General features: G+C 49.3%; 4 protein-coding genes across 4 annotated transcripts; 1 reads left to right on the top strand and 3 right to left on the bottom strand.

Moving 5' to 3' along the window:
* The first annotated feature begins 7,792 nt into the window (after window positions 1–7,792).
* On the top strand, window positions 7,793–10,433 carry THITE_2117710 (uncharacterized protein). Its single transcript, XM_003654561.1, has one exon. The coding sequence runs from the start codon at window positions 8,298–8,300 to the stop codon at window positions 10,314–10,316; it is 2,019 nt and encodes a 672-aa protein (XP_003654609.1). The 5' UTR covers window positions 7,793–8,297; the 3' UTR covers window positions 10,317–10,433.
* Window positions 10,434–10,853: 420 nt separating this feature from the next.
* On the bottom strand, window positions 10,854–11,891 carry THITE_2117709 (uncharacterized protein). The gene is made up of 2 exons (XM_003654560.1): window positions 11,557–11,891; window positions 10,854–11,435 (listed from the first exon to the last, which is right to left on the bottom strand). The coding sequence occupies exons 1-2, from the start codon at window positions 11,738–11,740 to the stop codon at window positions 11,188–11,190; spliced, it is 432 nt and encodes a 143-aa protein (XP_003654608.1). The 5' UTR covers window positions 11,741–11,891; the 3' UTR covers window positions 10,854–11,187.
* Window position 11,892: 1 nt separating this feature from the next.
* Window positions 11,893–13,904, bottom strand: THITE_2117706 (uncharacterized protein). Its single transcript, XM_003654559.1, has 2 exons — window positions 13,098–13,904; window positions 11,893–12,986 (listed from the first exon to the last, which is right to left on the bottom strand). The coding sequence occupies exons 1-2, from the start codon at window positions 13,517–13,519 to the stop codon at window positions 12,374–12,376; spliced, it is 1,035 nt and encodes a 344-aa protein (XP_003654607.1). The 5' UTR covers window positions 13,520–13,904; the 3' UTR covers window positions 11,893–12,373.
* A 705-nt stretch (window positions 13,905–14,609) lies between these two features.
* THITE_132098 (uncharacterized protein) lies at window positions 14,610–16,785 on the bottom strand. Its single transcript, XM_003654558.1, has 3 exons — window positions 15,961–16,785; window positions 15,407–15,897; window positions 14,610–15,348 (listed from the first exon to the last, which is right to left on the bottom strand). Exons 1-3 carry the CDS (start codon window positions 16,349–16,351, stop codon window positions 15,334–15,336), a joined length of 897 nt encoding a protein of 298 aa, XP_003654606.1. The 5' UTR covers window positions 16,352–16,785; the 3' UTR covers window positions 14,610–15,333.
* Window positions 16,786–17,774: the final 989 nt, after the last annotated feature.

Below are 17,774 nucleotides of genomic sequence, written 5' to 3'. Positions count from 1 at the left end.
AGAGGGGTTTGCTTCGGCACAGTACGCGCCCGAAAGTTGCGAAGCGGTCGTCAGCCTAAGGTCCAAAGTCATGTGGCAATGGGCCCGACGCATTCCATGCAATTGATGCTTGTCTCGGGAGCGGAGCAGCGGGGACACATGGGGATTGCGGATTGCGGAGATGACGGAGGTTGGACTTGACTTGCCAAGTTGCGGGATCCGAAGCATGGAAGGGTTGTAGTTATCACTGTCAAACCGGGAGTGAAACTGAGAGCATAGAATTGTTTACGGCAGCTGGAACGGAGTGCCAGCTGCGGAGTCGAGGGTTGCACAAATCGCACGTGAGTCAGATATGGCAGAGATGCTAGATGAGGGGAGGTTTCCGCCTTTTAGGCCTCCCAAAGACTGTCCCAGCTATGTGCTACGTGCCGCAGACTAGGGTTATAGAATTCAGATCCGAAGCAGGATAACCGATTCACCAAAAACAGACTACCTTAGGCAAGCAAACTGGCTGTTGCCGATGGCGATGGTTAGAGTCGGTATCGATAGTCGACTTATCCAGCAAGGAGTTGCTCCAGAATGCAGCAGCCTAAAGCAAGTCCAATAGCTTCTTAGGGTTCTCGTGGCCGATTTTGAGCTTTCCTCTTCGACTTAATTGCTTGAGTGCATATGGCTTTGTTGAACTATCGATAGCGGAAGGTGATACGCTACAGCGAGCTGCGAGGTGTGGATGCAACGGTGGGATTGTAGTAGAGCATCGGAATGCAAAGAGAGTGCGTTGTTCCAGTAGAAAGGAGAGCTAAAGACTGAACAGAGCGTGGTATATATATACCTAGGAGTGGGGAAGCTATAGCCAGTGCGCTGTACTAAGCTCTAAGCCCTTTACCCCTAATGTAATATACCCCCTAGTTATTTAATAGAGTACTTAAATATATATAAGTTGAACAACTAAACTATAGAAAAAATAGAATATAGGAAATCTTTATAATTAGTAGGTTGTATAGGAGTAGATTATATAAGGCTATAAGAAATTCTAAAGTACGATTCTAGCTAATTAGAGTATTTAGATTTAAGGGAGGTATAAATTCTTACCTATAGGAGCTTAAGCTTCTTTCTTCCTATATATATCTTCTTATTTATATATATAGTAGCTACTACTACTATTACTATTACTATTCCTAGCTCTCTAGAGTATATAAGACTACTATACCTCTATATTTCGATATCTTCTTAGACGAATTGCCTATACTTTTGCCTACCCCTTTAGAGGAGGGTAATAGTATTAAAGAGCTTATAGTAGAACCTACTACCCTATATACTACTTCTAAAGAGCTTGCTATACCTTCTTCTAACTAGCACTATAATCCTCTAGTTAAGTAAGTTATATGCTCTTTCTTCTAGCTTACTTCTATATTACCCTAATATATCTTCTAGTTATATACTATAAATGACTATAAAGTATAAGATCCTATACCTAGGTTATATATATACTACTCTTATAGGCTTTTACAATAGAACCTACTATAACTATAATAGCTATAGTATATACTATTAGTACTATAAACGTTTCAACTATAGCTATAAGCTAATCCTATCTACTACTATAGAGAAGGTATAAGCTCTAATTATAGCTATTAACGACTTTGACTAGAAGGTAAGTCTCTATTATCTACTACTTTGTACCCTCTATCTAATATCAAATAAGCTACAAAGAAGATTTGTTCTACGCTTTATATACTCTTAAACAATCCCTAAGAGGTCGAGGAGAAGGGATAGTAGGAGAATACGAATATAGTAGAGCTAGTAGAGTAGTAGCCTTAGTAGTAGGTATAGGAGTAGATGTAGGAGGTCCCTATAGTCGCCTAGGGTAGAGCCCTAGATAACCCTCTTAGTTTTATACCTATAGCGTTGACAAAGAGTAAGGTGTAGGAGGTACTCTCTAAGTAGGTAGAGAGCAACAAATTGGTTAATAACTAGGAGCTAGAGTAGGTTGTTATATAGACAATAGAGCTAGTAGAGCGGTTAGAGATATAGGCGAGAATCCTTTAGCTTTAGGGAAAGGTGGTGATAATAGAGCTTATTAATTGTTGGATTATATAAAGCAAGAGTATAGAATAGTAGTAGTAGATAGTCCTTATAAAGAAGATGGTTAACTCCCCTACTCTTTTCTTACTTAATGTATATCTTAAAGGTTCAATAGAGTATAGAAGTGCTTAAACTTCTACTTTAAGAGCTATTTCGTTAAACCGTCTATAGGCATCTACGTAGTAGGGAAGTAGAGCACGTTGAACTACTTACTTTAATACTTCTAGTAAAGCTATATATTATAAATATCTATATAGTATAGACGAGTATTGATCTTTATATACTCTTCTACTATAAGCCGAATCGTTTGCTAATTGTTATAGAAGATCCTCTAGGGCTCTTTAATCTTAAACGTAAGGTCCTTAAACAAGTGTTTTAAGGCGATTGTCTTAGCTATAGTAAACGACAAAGCTTTTAACTCTACTTTAGTAGAAGATATAGTAATAGTATCTTGCTATATAGCTTTCTAGGAGATTAACCCTCTAAAGAGTATTATAATATAGCTCTATAAAGAGCGTTATATATCTAGATTATTGCTATATAATACATTGGATATAATCTAAAGTACCTAGTAAACGCTCTAACCTTTGTACTATATACTAAGGAAGTATATAGTATATAGATACTAAATAACTCGTTTTACTGCTTTAATATACTTTAGTCCTAGATTCGTTAAGAACTAAGAGAGCTTTATAGCTATAAATGTAACGTCTAGTTAGATTATAATTATAGAGTAGAGGATTAAGCCTATAAGCTTTTAGTATAGTTTAACCTACTTAGGGGACGCCTCACCTTTAAACTTATAAAGCTCCTTTATAAGAAGAGGGATAGCTAGAGCGCTTATAATATTAAAGAGACTATACTTTTTTATAATCTTCTTAATATACTAGTTATATATAAGCTAGATCTTATATACTCTATAGTTATAGATAACCCTAATCCTAAGGAAGTACTTGACATTACCCTATTTATATATCTTATACTTTGCTTTAATGCCTTTTATAATATGCTCTATAGCTATAGCGTTATCTTAATAGTAAACTACTAGGAAGTTGTCGATATAGAAGATAAGGATTATCTTCTTCTTAGGGTCGAGGAATAGGCAAGGTTCTTCTATAGAGGGTTGTAAGCTAAGCTCTTTAAGAGCATTGTAGAACTTATTGTACTATAGGAGCGGCGAGTCCTTTAGCCTATAGAGAGCCTTTAGGAGCTCTACGTAGATCCCTAGTTTCTTAAATCCGTCTAGAAGCTTATAAGTCACCTGCTCTACGTCTAGCCTCCTTACATTTAAAAACGCCTACTTAATATTAAACTGCTTTACTTCGAGGTCAAAGTACGTTGTAAGTACTATAATAGTATAAAAAGAGTATATAGCGAGGGTAGCTATATATATATTTGCGATATTAGTAGTATTTTATAGATTGCTTTATATATAGATATATACCTTATACTTTTTAAGGTTACTATCCTTATTGAGCTTATAATCGAATACCTATTTTAAAGGTAGAGACTATATTTTTATATACTCTTACTTAATCTCTTGCTATATTCCTTTGCTTATTAGATTATAAATCTCTTTGTATATAGCTACCTTAAACTCCTTCCTATATTTATAGTTCTTTAAGTCTCTCTAGCTCTTTAGAAGAAGGGAGAGCTCGGTATTGTAATATATTGTTAGTATCTAGCTAGTAGTAGTAGTAAACATTATATATAGGGTTTTAAATAACTTTAGGAAAAGCGTCTCAATACCCTCCTAAGATATAGGGAAGAGTGTCTCGTTGCTATCGTAGGCTTCCTAGGGAGTAGAATCTAGGTAATTAGTCTAGAACTTTAACCCTAGGTTTTCCTATATTTCTAACAACCTAATAAAGAAAATGTATATACATTTTAAAGCTATACTTAGAGCTATATTCTTATACGCTTTTATAGAAGGCTTCTAAATTTATATACTCCTTCTTATAAGTATAAAAGGCTCTTTAGGTTTACATTGTAGTTTTAGTATACTTAGTCTTAGTTCATTGGTTAAAGATTATATTTATAGAGCTTTATACCCTATAAGCTAAGCTTCCTACTCTACTATATATTCTACTGTATTATAGAATATATCCTCTTCCTTACTTTGTAGAGCTAGGGGCTCTATAGGCGGAGATACTTTATAGTCACTTTATAGAGCTAGGTGCTCTACTAGTGGAGAAGCCTTATATTTACTTTTAGGGGTAGCGCTATATAGGATGGCCACTACTAGCCTAAGGTCCCTAGATACTCTACTAATCTTTAGAAAAGCACTAGAATTATCGACTAGACCCCTATTTCCGTTATTACTTCCATTTGCAAACTCTTTCTATAGCTAAGCCTATAGTTCTAGTAATATCTTAGGGGTTAAGAGTCTACCCTATACTTACGCTTCCCCTACCTCTAAGTCTTAGCCTAGTAGTATACTTTTGCGTTTAGGAACTATAATAGTAATAGACTTTAGCGTTAGTCCTCTATACTCGAGTTTATAGAGCGTTTAAAGAATCGACCTAGTATCCTAGGTCTCTTTAACCCTCTTGTCTAAGTGCTTTGCTATATCCTTAACAATAGTAACTTCGTGAGCTAGAAGCTTTTCCTTACTTAGATAGTAAAAGGTCCTCTTATTGAACGTTATATTTTTCATTATAATAACCTTATTGAGCTTAGGTACCTAGATATAGTAAATGTTGGATACTCTATACCTAACTAAGTACTTAATTCGCCTATATAGTTATACTTTAAATTCTCTCTTCTAATGCCTAGCCTTATACTCTTTATCTAAAGGGTATACTCTATAGCTATATACGAAGATCCTAGACTAGTTAGAGTATAGATCCGCTATTAGCGTCTAGTAGAAAGTCGGTTCCTACTAGCGAAAGTAGTTCTTAAACTAAGAGTAAAGCACTTTATTAAGGCTCTAAAGACTGTGAGTATAGCTAGGCGAGATGGTATATAAGAAGGCTACTACTTTTATACTCTTTGGCTAAAGCTTTATAGATAGGTTCGTATTAGTAAGTATCTTTATATTCTTTAGCTATAAAACTTGTCTTATATACTCTAAAGCTCTATTTAGCTATAGTATATATATTAGCGCGAGCTCTAAGTCGATACCTTCGTTGTATACCTAGAGCTAGTAAGCTGTTGGTTAACGATCTTCTAGTATAATAACTCCTATATTATTGTCCTAGCGGATCTTATAGACGTTGAGTCCCTACTGCCGTTTAACCTAGTGTTTAAAAGCTCTAATAATGTTAAAGAGCTTAGTTTAACCTTTGTTGGAGAGTATAAAAGCCTAGATCTGTCTATTGAATTTATCTTTAATTGCAAAGAGGTACTAGGATCTATTAAACTTAGAAGGGAATAAGAAAAGGTCCTAGGAGATATACTAGAATAGCTATAAAGTGTAATACTCTATCTTATAAAGTGTATTGTACTCCCTAGTATATGATAGAGCGTATACTTTATATTCGATTGTTAATGTTCTTTAGATCTTAATATTCTTCGCGCTCTACACTAGTGCTTAAAGAGCTCTTTGACCTAGGTGTCTAGATCTCTTATACTAGAGCTCCTTAGTATCTTCTTTCTCTCGAGGTATATATAATATATACGACCTTGTATTATTCTTATAAACAACTATATTTACTGTTACTATGTTTATAAAGCTTTATAAAGGTTAGAGAGTATAAAAGTAAAAAGAAAGATTCTTTAATTTAAGAAAAACTATATTGAATTTATAAACTAACTACTTAACCTTTATATTCTTCTTAAACGTTCTATACTATAGAGAGTAGTTTAGACCTAAATATTAGATACTAGCTATATATAGAGCAGTCTCTAATATAATATTAGTATAAAAGCCCTCTACTATAGCAATGTTTTTTAAGTAGAGGTCTATAGTTTCTTTCTCCTACTCTCTATCTAGTACTCCCTTTATAATATACTCTCCTCTTCTTAAAATAGGAAAAGTAGTAGTATCTACTTCTATATAGTTACCGTCTCCTAATAGTACAAAGGTGCTAGGAACTAGGAGCTTTTTATTATTAATAATATATAAAGTAGTATAGTTATTAAAGAAAGTGCTCTAAAAGAGCTAGTAGGTAATAGTAGTCGAGAATATAAGTAGGTAGTAAGCTTCTTTGCCTAGGAGGCTTAGGTCAATAATAGTATAGACGATCTTATTAGAAGAAGCTAACCTAGAGTTCCTCTACTTTATAGAGCTAGAGCTATACCGCTTTTAGAGACTCTCCTAAAGGGAATTCTACTTTAGTTCGTTAAAGCGCTCTCTAATCTTAGTAATCTATATTTCTAAAAGCTTATAGTAGCCCTTCTCTACCCTAGTAATTATTGTTTAAAGAAACTAGTACTCTATTAGCTTCTACCTATATTTACTATTAGCTTTATAGGGGTATAAATAGAGCTTTAAACTATAAAAGCCTATACTATCTATAGAACTATTACTTTAAACTACTCCTAAAGAGATAAATGCGCTATAGCTAAGCCCCTTAGTAGCGGTATTGTTGATCTAAATGCTAAGGCAAGCGCCTAGCTCTTTGAGAGTAGAGATTAGGCGCCCTTAGGCCTTAAGTACCTTGATCTTAGAGAGCTAGTAATAAGCCTAGTCTAGGGCGACCTAGTAACCGACCGCCTAAATAAGGTGTTTATATACTCTAGGTCTAATTACTTTAGAGATATCAAAGCTCTTTATATATAAGTACGCTTTGTTCTAAGAGTAGTACTATTTATATAGGTTGATATCTACTCTATACGCCTCTTATAGTACTATTATATATTGTTAAGTAGCTAAATCTTTAATAAGAGTATTAGTAGATATAAGCTATTTATAAAGTTTATAGATAAGAGCTTAGAGACTATTAAGTCTAGCGTTTAAAATAACAATATATATAGTATTAAATAGAAGTTAGTAAATAAAGTATATAATCTATAAAAGGATAAACGAATATAACTTTATCCTATTCTCCTAAATAATAGTAAATATAAAGTATTCCTTATATATAGCTTTAAGCTTAGTAGTAACCTCTTATTCGATAAAAGCTAGAGCTTAGCCTATAGGAATACCTAATTCCTTAATACGTTTTTTATAAAGCTCTTTATCTATTTTATCCTCTAAAAGAACTTTTAGTTGTTTATCCTAAAGCTTATCGAGAGTATCTAGATTATATTTGTCCTAGATACTATTGTTTATAGCTATAAGCTTAAACTTTATAAACTACTTAGTCTAATTTATATAGGACTAGAGTATAATAGTTAAGCTGCTCTTAATAGTTGTTATATTAAGATATAGAGTATAAAAAAAGGAGAGAGAAAGAGCTTATTATAGGTTACTAGCTATATACAATTATAAAGCGCCTAGGCTTATAATTGATACGCTATAGCGAGCTACGAGGTATAGATATAACGGTAGGATCGTAGTAGAGCATTGGAATGCAAAGAGAGTGCGTTGTTCCAGTATAAAGGAGAGCTAAAGACTGAACAGAGCGTGGTATATATATACCTAGGAGTGGGGAAGCCATGGCCAGTGCGCTGTGCCAAGCTCTGAGCCCCTTACCCCTGACGTGACAGAAGGGGAAGTTGCTCGTTGGTCGCAATAGAAGAGCCAGGTTGAAACATAACCAAGCCTATCCGCTTTGGGAATAGCGTATTTTCTGGCGGGCGCAAGGCTGGCCCAAGCTTCACGCGTTTGCAACCGCGCCGAAATCTGTGAACCAAGCTTCCCAAGACCCTGTCGCCGACCTCGTCACCTTCCTGGAACTAAGCTCGCTCACCGAATTCATCCAAACCTGCGACAGTTGCAGACTCCCGCCCGAATACCTGATTTCTGCAACTGCGATTTCCATGTCGATGCAAGCCTAACGCTGCAATTGTCCCGCCGTCCCCCGTTTCCGCGCGGCCGTGGCCATGCAGCCGGCTCCGAGAACGCGGCGCACGCCGCAGAACACACAGCACACGTCCGTTACACGCCATACTGCCCTGCCCTTCGTCTCGGTTTGCCTCAAATTAACTCTTGCCGGCACAGATACTCCCTCGGCCGCCGGATACACGATGTAAAGACGTACCCAGTTCAGTCGCCCCAGGGAGCTACAATCCTTCTTTACGGTCACGAAACCGGCATTACCGTTGTCTGGCGCGGCGGCCGCCGGCTCAAGGCTCCCAAACAACCAAACAGCGACAAACGGAATGGCGCGAACTCGGAAGATGCAGTCATGATTATCGACTCGGACGATGAGGCGGCCGCCTCCGCCGCGGCCTTCGTGGACAAGCCTGAGTTCGAGGACAACCCGACCGCCGGCGCCGCCCCCCTCCCCGAAATCGTCCAGACCCTCGATCTCGCCCTAGGTACTGCTGCTCTGCACGTGGCTGTCCTACCGATGCCGTCGTGCGCCTCTGAAGATGCTGCTTGGAATGGAGCTTCCCTGCTCAGGAACAAGATCGTCTTCGCCGTGGCCTGCGCGACTGCCGACGTCTACGTGGTTACGCTGCCGCTGACGTCACCTTCACACGAGAGCAAGGCGAGGCCGGAGCTGCGCCAAAGCCTGCTGGCCGGTAACGCGGGAACAGGCGTGTGGGGAGAAACCCTGACGCTTTTGGCGGGACAAAGCCGTCCATGCGGAGGCCTCTCCATCACGTTGGTCAAGCAGAAGCCCGGGTCTCGGAGCCGGTCGCTGGAGCGCACTGCAGCCCAAACTGCTCCGGTAACTCGCGCTATCGTCGCAGCGCACTCGCGGGAGGCCAGTGGCACGCTGCGTCTTTGGGATGTGGCCCTAGATGCGAAACCTGGGACCACCAACCGCGTTGATCCGTTCCAAACCGAATACTTGCCGGCGCCCTTGACCAGCATCGCCTTCAACCCCTCCCATATTACCCAGCTTCTCACCGTCACCTCGACGCATGCCGTCCGCATTTACGACTATTCCATCGCAGCACTTCCCTCAGACGACGCATCAGAAGGCCCCTTTCCGACGCAGGGTTCCTGGCTGTTGTCGCTTTACCCGCCGTTCAGCCGCGGGCCATCTATGTCGACCGCCCGGAAACCGATCGTGGCTGCCGAGTGGATTTCTCACGGCCGTGCCATTCTGACGCTCCTGGCTGATGGTCAGTGGGGCATCTGGGATATTGATGGTGCCAGCCCGGCATCAAGCGGGTCAGGCAGCCTCTTCAGTAAGGCCAGCACCGGTCTCCGCGGCTCGGCGATTACCTCGTTCTGCGTGACTGGCCATCTCGAAGGGACCAGCCCACTGCGGAACCCGGCGAGTCAGAAATCGCCTTCAGCGCCCGGGTTGGGAGGAGAGTTCGTCCCCATGACGCCGCACACACGGCGCGATGCTATCGCCTCGGTCGTCACCGGCGGACCGGAGAAGCTGGCGTCCGTCCGTGGCGGTATCACTGTCGCTCGGCTCCCATCCCACGGAGCTGGCACTGGGGAGGAGAGCGCCGTCTTGTGGTTGGGCGGTGCGGATCCCATCGTCTCTGTTATTCCCGTGATATCCCGATTCTGGGACTCCCAGCTTCGGCGCGCCGTAGGTGGGGGCGTCAATCTCTGGAGCGGCGCCCAGCCGACCCGGATGATCCGCCTGACCGACCTCGGGGCCGGGCTCCTCGGCGAGCGGTGCACGGGTGCGGCCGCCGTTCCGAAACCGTCCCGCAGCAATCCGGCTGCCAACGGCTCATCAACAACGAAAGAGAACGGTGCTAACCCCAACGAGGGCCTGCCGATCGAGATCGTTCTCCAGGCCGAGAGCCGCCTCGTGATTATGCACGAGACCGAGGATGCAAGCTCGCTCACCACCCGTCTGCTCGGTGCCCGCAAGAAACCACGTACCGAGCTCGGGCCAACCAAGGCTATCCTGGCTTACCCGCGTCCGGAACAGTCGGGCTCCTTCAATCTCAGCATCGCCCCGCGCCCTGGAAGATCAGCAGGCGGCCTTTTCCGGCCCTACGCCAGGCCGCCCGTCAAGGGTCTGTTCGACCAGCCCGCGGACGTGCTCCCGTCAACTGAGATTCCCGACGAGGCCCAGTCCCAGTCTGCGCCGTCCAGCCAGCAGGGCCTCATGTTCATCAACGACCTCAATTTTGCCGCCGACCGGCCGGACGACGAGTTCGAGGTCGAGGGCCGCGACATCGAGCAGGAGCTGATGGACATCATGGAGATTGACCGCGAGCTGGAGCAGCTGGAGCGCAAGCGCGAGACAAGCACGAAGCGGGTCTTCTTTGAGGAGGGCTAGATTTCCGCCTCGGGGACCAACGATGATGGGGAGGATCACAAAGCAGTCGGTGGGCCCGCGGTGTCCCCGCCCGGGCGGAAGCGGCCTGGCGGACTGCTGCGAGAGGCGGTGGAGCGCCGCCAAGCGCGTCGCGTCTCGGCCGAGCGCCGGCCTTGACCCGGCGGGTGTGGTCGCTTGTTGCGCGACACGGACAGCCGCAACGACGTTGTGTGTGGGATACCCGGCAGGTTACTGATGTCATCTAGCACGATCACGAGACAAGGAATGAAACCATGTTCACCGCGGCCAGGGGTGGCGCTGTTCTCTGGAAGTCTCTCCCTCTCTCTCTCTTCGTCGTGCCCGCTCTCTTCTCTCTTCACAGCACTGAATCCTGGTTCCGCACGGCTTGGTGGAGCACAAGGCGAGATCCATCCTTGATCCAGCTCTGTATTCCGAGCGGAAGATCGAACAGGGCCCGGCCTGGCTGCCGAACGCAAGGCGGGTTGGGCCGGCCGGCATCGCTCGCGCGGCTGCTGCGGCAGTTGCGCTGTAACTCGCATTCTTGACCAAATGTTCTGCCCGGCTTCTCAGCTGTCCGAATTCGGGGGACCGTGGTGCCGGTACATTTCGTCTTTTTTTCTCGTTCAGCCTTGGTGTCAAGTAGCAATGCTGCGCATACATGCCGATTGCGCCGTCCGTAACTGGAATACTGTCGAAGCCACTCTGCTGTAATGGTTTGCTGTCCCTCCCGTCCTTCAATATCGTACATGCATCCTACCCTTCTGCATCCCAACCACAACAACCCCCAGAGGGTAGTCGTCCCTCCGCACCTCCTCCCCAATCCCCCCACTCACCCGTCAGCTTTCAACTTACCTCTCTGTTTATAAGAGGTTCAAGAAAGCTTCTCCTTCGCCTCCCCGACCGCCTCGCGCGTCTTGCCCGCCACCTCGCCCGCCTTCCCCTTGGCCTCGCTCGCCACCTCGCCCGCCTTGCCCTTCATCTCGCTGGCCTTGCCCTTCGCCTCGCCCGCCGCCTCGTGAGCCTTGCCCTTCATCTCGCCCAGCAGCTCCGCTGCCTTGCCCGTCACCTTGCCCGAGCTCACCTCGTGCGTGGCCTCCTTGATCTTGTTGGCGTACGCGGCTGGACCAAACCAGGTTGTTAGTGAGGGACTGAAGGTGGCGTTTTATTCTTTCCCCCTTTTTTTTTTTTTTTTTTTTTTTTTGCGGGGCAGGAGGGGTGGAGGAGGTAGGGTGCGACGTACTGCCGATGTTGATGCCGTCGACGATCTTGTCCGAGACCTTGCGGTCGACCGACTTGAGGGTCTCCGTGGCCGCATCGACGGCCGATTTTGGGTGCCGCGCGCTGGTGGTGAAGGCCGCGCGCGAGAGGGTCGAAGGGGCTAGGCGCCTGCTGAGCATGGCGGTTCTTGATGCGATGGCGGACATGATGTGAGGTTGAGTGGTGTTGTCTGTGCGCTTTCTCGTTTCTGCCAATTTGACCCGAGACTTGACCTGCTGCAGGCGGTTCCTGGTGCGTCCACTGTTGAATTGCAATGGATTGGAGAGGAATTGTCTACCCGAGTTGCTGGCTGGCGGCTTAAGAGCTGCTGGTCTGAGCTCACTGGGGAGACGCGCGGGCGAACTCCGATGATGTCATCGCGCGGTGACTGCCCTGGCGGGTTTGGCACAACCTCGATTGTCTGGAGGGGGCCTGCTCAATGACGTCCAGTAGCCGTGGGGTTACCAAGGCTGTAGCCACCTTGGAGCAAGGCCATCAGATGCAAGTTGGGCTATTGCGAATGCTGGCTTTCGGGTGAGCGCCCTGAAGCCCACAACTACATGGTACCTAGCTCCTTACGTTACGGCAAGCTGGGCTGCAGCTCTCGTGTCCTCCCGCGGCGGCTCGACACTTATCGTCCATGGAGGGCCAGAAGGCCATTCCAAAGTACCTAGCCATCAGCGCGCCGGCTGAATTCATGGTATGCGTCTCATCGCAGCGTGTAGAGCCCCTGTCGTGTACGATGTGCTCATGCGCGCCAACCGTTGAACGGTCCATCGCCCTCTCGACAAACCCAGTAATCACCTCCCCTTGAACACAGGCTTCCTCTTCTCCGCGAACGCCTTCAGCGCCTCGTCCCGATCCTCCGTCCTCACCACCCTCTCGTACATGCTGTTCTCCACCGACTCGCGCGGCTCCTCCACCGCGCGCAAGGCCGCGCGCACGGCGATCGGCCCGCCCTCGCAGATCTCGCTGGCCAGCCGGACCGCCTCGCTCAGCGCCAGCCGCCGCGCCGTGTCCAGCACCCGCTTCTCCCGCTCGTGCTCCTCCAGCGCCTCCCACTCCTTCGCCTGCTCCTCGCTCTCCGGGCGCACCTCCACCAGCCGGTCGGCGATGCCCAGGAAGTACGCCTCGGGCGCGGACACGCGGCGGCCCGTGAGGATCAGGTCGCGCGCGCGCGGGATGCCGATCAGCGCCGGCAGCCGGTAGGTGCCGCCGGCGCCGGGGATGATGCCGAGGCGGGTCTCGGGCAGCCCGACGACCGCGTTCGAGGTGAGGACCCGGAAGTGGGTCGCGAGGGCCAGCTCGAGGCCGCCGCCCAGCGCGAGGGACGAGATGGCCGAGATGGTCGGCACGGGGAGGGTCGAGAGGGAGGTGAGTGTCGTGCGGAGGCTGTGGAGGAACGCGGCGGTGCTGCGGATGGGAAGAGAGAGGGGGAGAGAGAGCAGCTCGTTAGCCAGACAGTCTTGAGGATGCACGTGTGCGCGCGCACGTTGAACGGGGCCGAAGGTAGCTTGAGCTTACTCCTCCTGGGTGAACGTCTTGCGCTCTTTGAGGTCTGCGCCGGCGCAGAAGGATGTGTCAACCGCCGACGCGAGGATCAGCGCCCTCGTCGGCCCTTTTTGGTCGTCACCAGCGACGCCGCCGAACCGCTTGTTCCACGACGGCGTGGGGAGCTCCTCGCCTGTTGCGGGGTCGTACTGCGCGTGCACGGCGTCGATCTCGCCGCGCAGGGACGAGAGCAGCGCGCGCGAGATGGCATTGCGCGCGGCCGGCCGGTTCAGCTCGAGGATGCGGATGTGGCCCGAGTTGGGCGCAGGCAGGTTCGTCACGCGGATCATGGGGCCGGCGTTCGCTTCGCTCGAGTAGTAGGCGCGCCGCAGGGCCAGCCGGCTGGCGCGCAGGGCCGCGGAGGCATTGCGCATTGAAGTGACCCTTCCAGGCATCTTGGACGGCAATTTACTGACGTATTGCGCACTATGTCTGGAAAGAGGTGCACTTGAAGATACCAAAGCGTGCAGGGCGGGACGCGCGGCGAGAGAGACCGAAGCAGATGCCTCGATGCGGATAGCCTGCAGGTGCTTCCGGCGTGGTTGGGCGGGATGACGTCCGGCTCATGTGCTGCAAAAACTCGGCGCGGCTATCTTCGGCGTTTTCAGATGCAAGCCCGGGGGTCTCACCCGCTGCGCTGCTGCACCAATTCTCCAGCTGCAGGAAGGACCCAAAGGAAGCACCTGAAATCCGACCCAACAGCACCGGAGGTGATGCTGAAATAGCCATTGGGCGAGTTTTATTCCTTGTACTTTCGTTGCTAAGATACCTAATGTGCATATTGTGTATAGATTAGAAGCCCGAAGCATGCGTCTTGGCTGGTGGCAATCTCCTGCGCAGTGTCATGTCTTGCACGCGCTACCTACCTACCTGGTTGGTGCCTGTTCCCTACCGTATCTGCGGAGGGGAATATGCGCACCCATGCTTGTCGGATTCGAACAAGGCCTTGTCGATGACCGAATCTATATCATGTCTGCCTGCTCATCCCGAGTCATGGACAGCGAGTTCCATTCTGGCCCGGCCGCCTTGGGCCCTCGTACGTGCTACTATCGTACTCATCGTCGTAAGATTTCACCCATCGGGAGGCCAGGGTGGTCTACGGTGACAGGAGCACGTTCGCCGCAGTCGCCGGGCTGTCGGTCTCCCGAGACCAGGCGATCATCTTCTCGTTCAGCTCCGTCTTCTTGGTGAGGGTCGCCTGCCGGCGGGGGCAGGTGCATTCGCCAGAGGTAGAGGGGGTGCCACGACGCTAAGCAGCGAGATCGACAAAACCGCATTTCCCGTGGTCGAACCAGCGCAGCCTGTCGAGTAACGAGTGTAGCCGAACAGCACACCCGGCAAATGGGGCTCCCCACGGGAAACATCTCGCCTAATCTATCGGCAACAACTGCAGCGGGGATCCCAAGGTCCATCAAGTTTGGTAAAAAGGGGGTGATTGCCTAACGACGAGTCGAAGAGGAACTCGCGAACAGAGACATCAATAGTAAGTTATATAGAGTATATTCCCTTTTCTATCATTCCTAATCCCTAATCCCGCCAGTACATACATTAGAGCGCCCATGAGAAAATAAACCGTTGCTCGCGAGAGAAGCGAAGAGCGACAGGAGCAGTTGAAGACCTGGCCTGTCCAGGAGAAAAATCTTATGCCCTCTCTCGAACTTCGTCCAGTCGCCATCAAAGCCCGCCCGCCTGCCCGCCATCTCGGAAAATCACAGGGTGCTCTGAAGCAGGCTGAAAGCAACGCCGTCAGAGCAGAAAAGAAGCGTTCTGTGTCCCCATTGTTACTTGTTCGACTCGTGCCAAAGCCGCAGAACTGGACGGACATGAAGACACCGGCATCGGGCCCTGGGTAACTGGTTTAAAAACTGTAGATAGCGAAATGAGGCGGAAGGGAAGGCGGCATGGAACATCGTGGGTAGGCGCAAGACCCCCAGGATAGCTCCATGCCACGGGGAACCCCTGACATGCCCACCAAGCAGACAAACGAAAAAGAGACGGCGCTCAACCAGGTTTCGTCCGCGTGATCGATCCACCACCGAGTGTGTGACGAGACTGTGTCGAATATCCCCATCCACCACCGAGTGTGACGAGACTGTGTCGAATATCCCCATCCGCCCCACCAAAATCCCTCCCTAAAACGCCGTGAATGCTGCCGAGTTCAAACAAGAAATACAGGGCCAGTCGTTTGTCGTCATCACTCGGGGTGCAATCATGCATTGGTGACCTGGGAGGCGGTCAGCAGATCACTCCAGAGTAAGCGGGGAAGTGGACGGGGAGCATACGCGAAGAATCCTCCTGGAATAGTCCTGGTTGTCGGCGATGCTGCCGTCGCTCAACCTCCTCTGGACCATGACTGGATCCAGCCGAGAGTCCATTGAGGACATGCCGCCGCTGCTGCCGGGAGGCTTGCCAAGGAAGTTGTTGACCGCAGCGTTGCGCCGGTACTCCTCCTCGATCTCCCGATTCCTCCTACGCCGCAAGTAGAAGAAGCCGCCGCCAACCACGGACAGGACGACGATGACAGAGACCACGACCCCAGCGACGATCCCACCGACGTTGGGGCCGCCGCCGCCGCCGCTGCTGTCAGCGGTCGGCTGGGCGCTGGCTGTCTCGGTCACCCTCACGGTCGTCGCTGGTTTTGTGGCGGCCTCGGTCGGGGATGTGGTGCTTGATGACGAGGTCGACGACTGATTGTCTGTGGTCGAGTTGGGCTGGTACTTGACGTTGAGGTCCAGCCCAGTGTTGTAGATGGTCCAGAAACCATCCCCGCCGCCTGCGACGCCCCAGTCAGTGACCATGTCCAGTGGCCATGACCAGCAAACGCAAAAATACTTACACGCCTCGGAGGGATAGCTGTTGCAGGACGTGGTGCAATGGCTGGGGTCTACCAACGTGTCCTTGGGAGGATACGTGGTACCGCACCAGCATTGGTTGCCGCCCGTCGTGCCACCAACCGGGAAGCCAGCCGGGCGGCAGACCTTGTTTGCGCATCCGTCGATGCTATTGTACGTCGGGGTGGAGTTGAGTGTGAGATTACCCGACGAACTGAAGCAGCCTTGCACTGTCGGCGTGCCGAGCTCGGGGGGCAACACCTTTGGTTGCGTGCCATCGGGTGCCCGGCCAAAAATTTCGGCGCGCCTCAGACGTATTGAGGACAGCAAGTTCTTGGGCGTCGCCTGGGCGAGCGCGAGGAGCGCGACCGCTACGACAACAGGCTTGCTCTGCATCGTGGGCGACTCGTGTAATTCTTTGGCCAAATGTCGGGGCCTGGTCGCAAGTCTCGCTGGCGACTTTCGGAAGGTGCTGAATTGCCCTCGCGTCGGCGGTCGAGGGTCCGCTGAGCTACGTCGGTCGACGACGGCTGTCCCAGCGTGTTGCTAACACAGAAAAAAAAAAAAAAGCAAAGAGAAACAAGTTGAGCCTGGATGTGCGGCCCAAGGGAAGTCGAATCGAAGCGGATTGAACGAGTGGGAGTGGTCTTGGGTGGTGACTGCTTGTTGCCTGGCTCTGCACGCGGCTCCGAGTTCACAGTCGAGAGGGCATTTCTCAAATCCCGCAGCGTGCTGAGGGCAGCGATGCCGACGGAGAGGAACAGATGCCTATCCCGGCTTGCAACGGTGGAGTGAAGGTGCACGCGATGGGCTTCAAAGGAGTGACTCGCAGCGAGTGGAGGGAATGACAGTGATTTTGTTGCAAGGAGGAGATCGGGCGAGGAGGGAGACACGCCTGAGAACCCACACGAAGGCTTCGTCCCAAAAGCCACAAGCGGAAGCCGAAACGAAATTGCGCTGGGTCCTCGGGAGGACGCTGGCACCGACCCGCTCAAGGACCCCTGCGTGTTCGGCCGTTCCTGACCATCAAAGAGCAGGGAAACACCGTTTGGGCTTAGCCGGTTGGGGATCTTTTACTGCAGCACTGGCCAATCAAGTCGCGCACTGTCATCAAGTAAACGAAGTGGCAGGCGATCATTGGCCCGGGAGAACACGCCATCTGCAAGACTGCCAGGCACAAATTCAGGGGCCGCGGCCATCCGCCGATCAGTTGCGATTTTGGAACGTACTTACGGGATCTCGGGCCTGTTAACAGCAGACATCAAATGTTAAGTTATTCCCGTATTTCCCGCTCGAATAGTATCATTCACTATCCTAATCCATCATTTTGGCATCTGAAGAACAGCGTATCTTCAACAGGCGAGGCAAATTCGACGCATCCTTGTGATCGGGAGACGCACGCCACCCTCCCCATTCTGCACTATTGAGTCGGGAATGGCAACGTTAGTTATCTCGCCACGACGGCGAGTGCAGGGTTTTGTGCGTCTGCCAGCCAACAACATCAAAATAAATTATCTTCGCCAACCGCCTGTCGCCCTGCAGAGCGTCGCCGGGCCGTGGCGATTGATGCCGGCGGCGCATCGCAGCAGAGCGGAATCTCCAGTTGTCCTCTCGGTGGCCTTGGCCGCCAGCGTGGCTGGGATCCGCAAACATGAAACAAGAAACATGGGGATCGTGGGGGAATCGGGCCTGAGCTAACTACTTGTTTGGCAGCTTGCCTGTCTTGTATCCGTACAATATGCAATATGTATGCGCGTAACCGTAGAGACTGCTGAGGTACGGAGGCAGCCAGCCCAAGCCCTTTGTTGTGCTGGTCGAG

Source organism: Thermothielavioides terrestris, chromosome 3, assembly GCF_000226115.1.
Source record: "Thermothielavioides terrestris NRRL 8126 chromosome 3, complete sequence".
NCBI lineage: Eukaryota > Fungi > Ascomycota > Sordariomycetes > Sordariales > Chaetomiaceae > Thermothielavioides > Thermothielavioides terrestris.
This window is presented reverse-complemented; position numbering and strand designations above follow the sequence as displayed.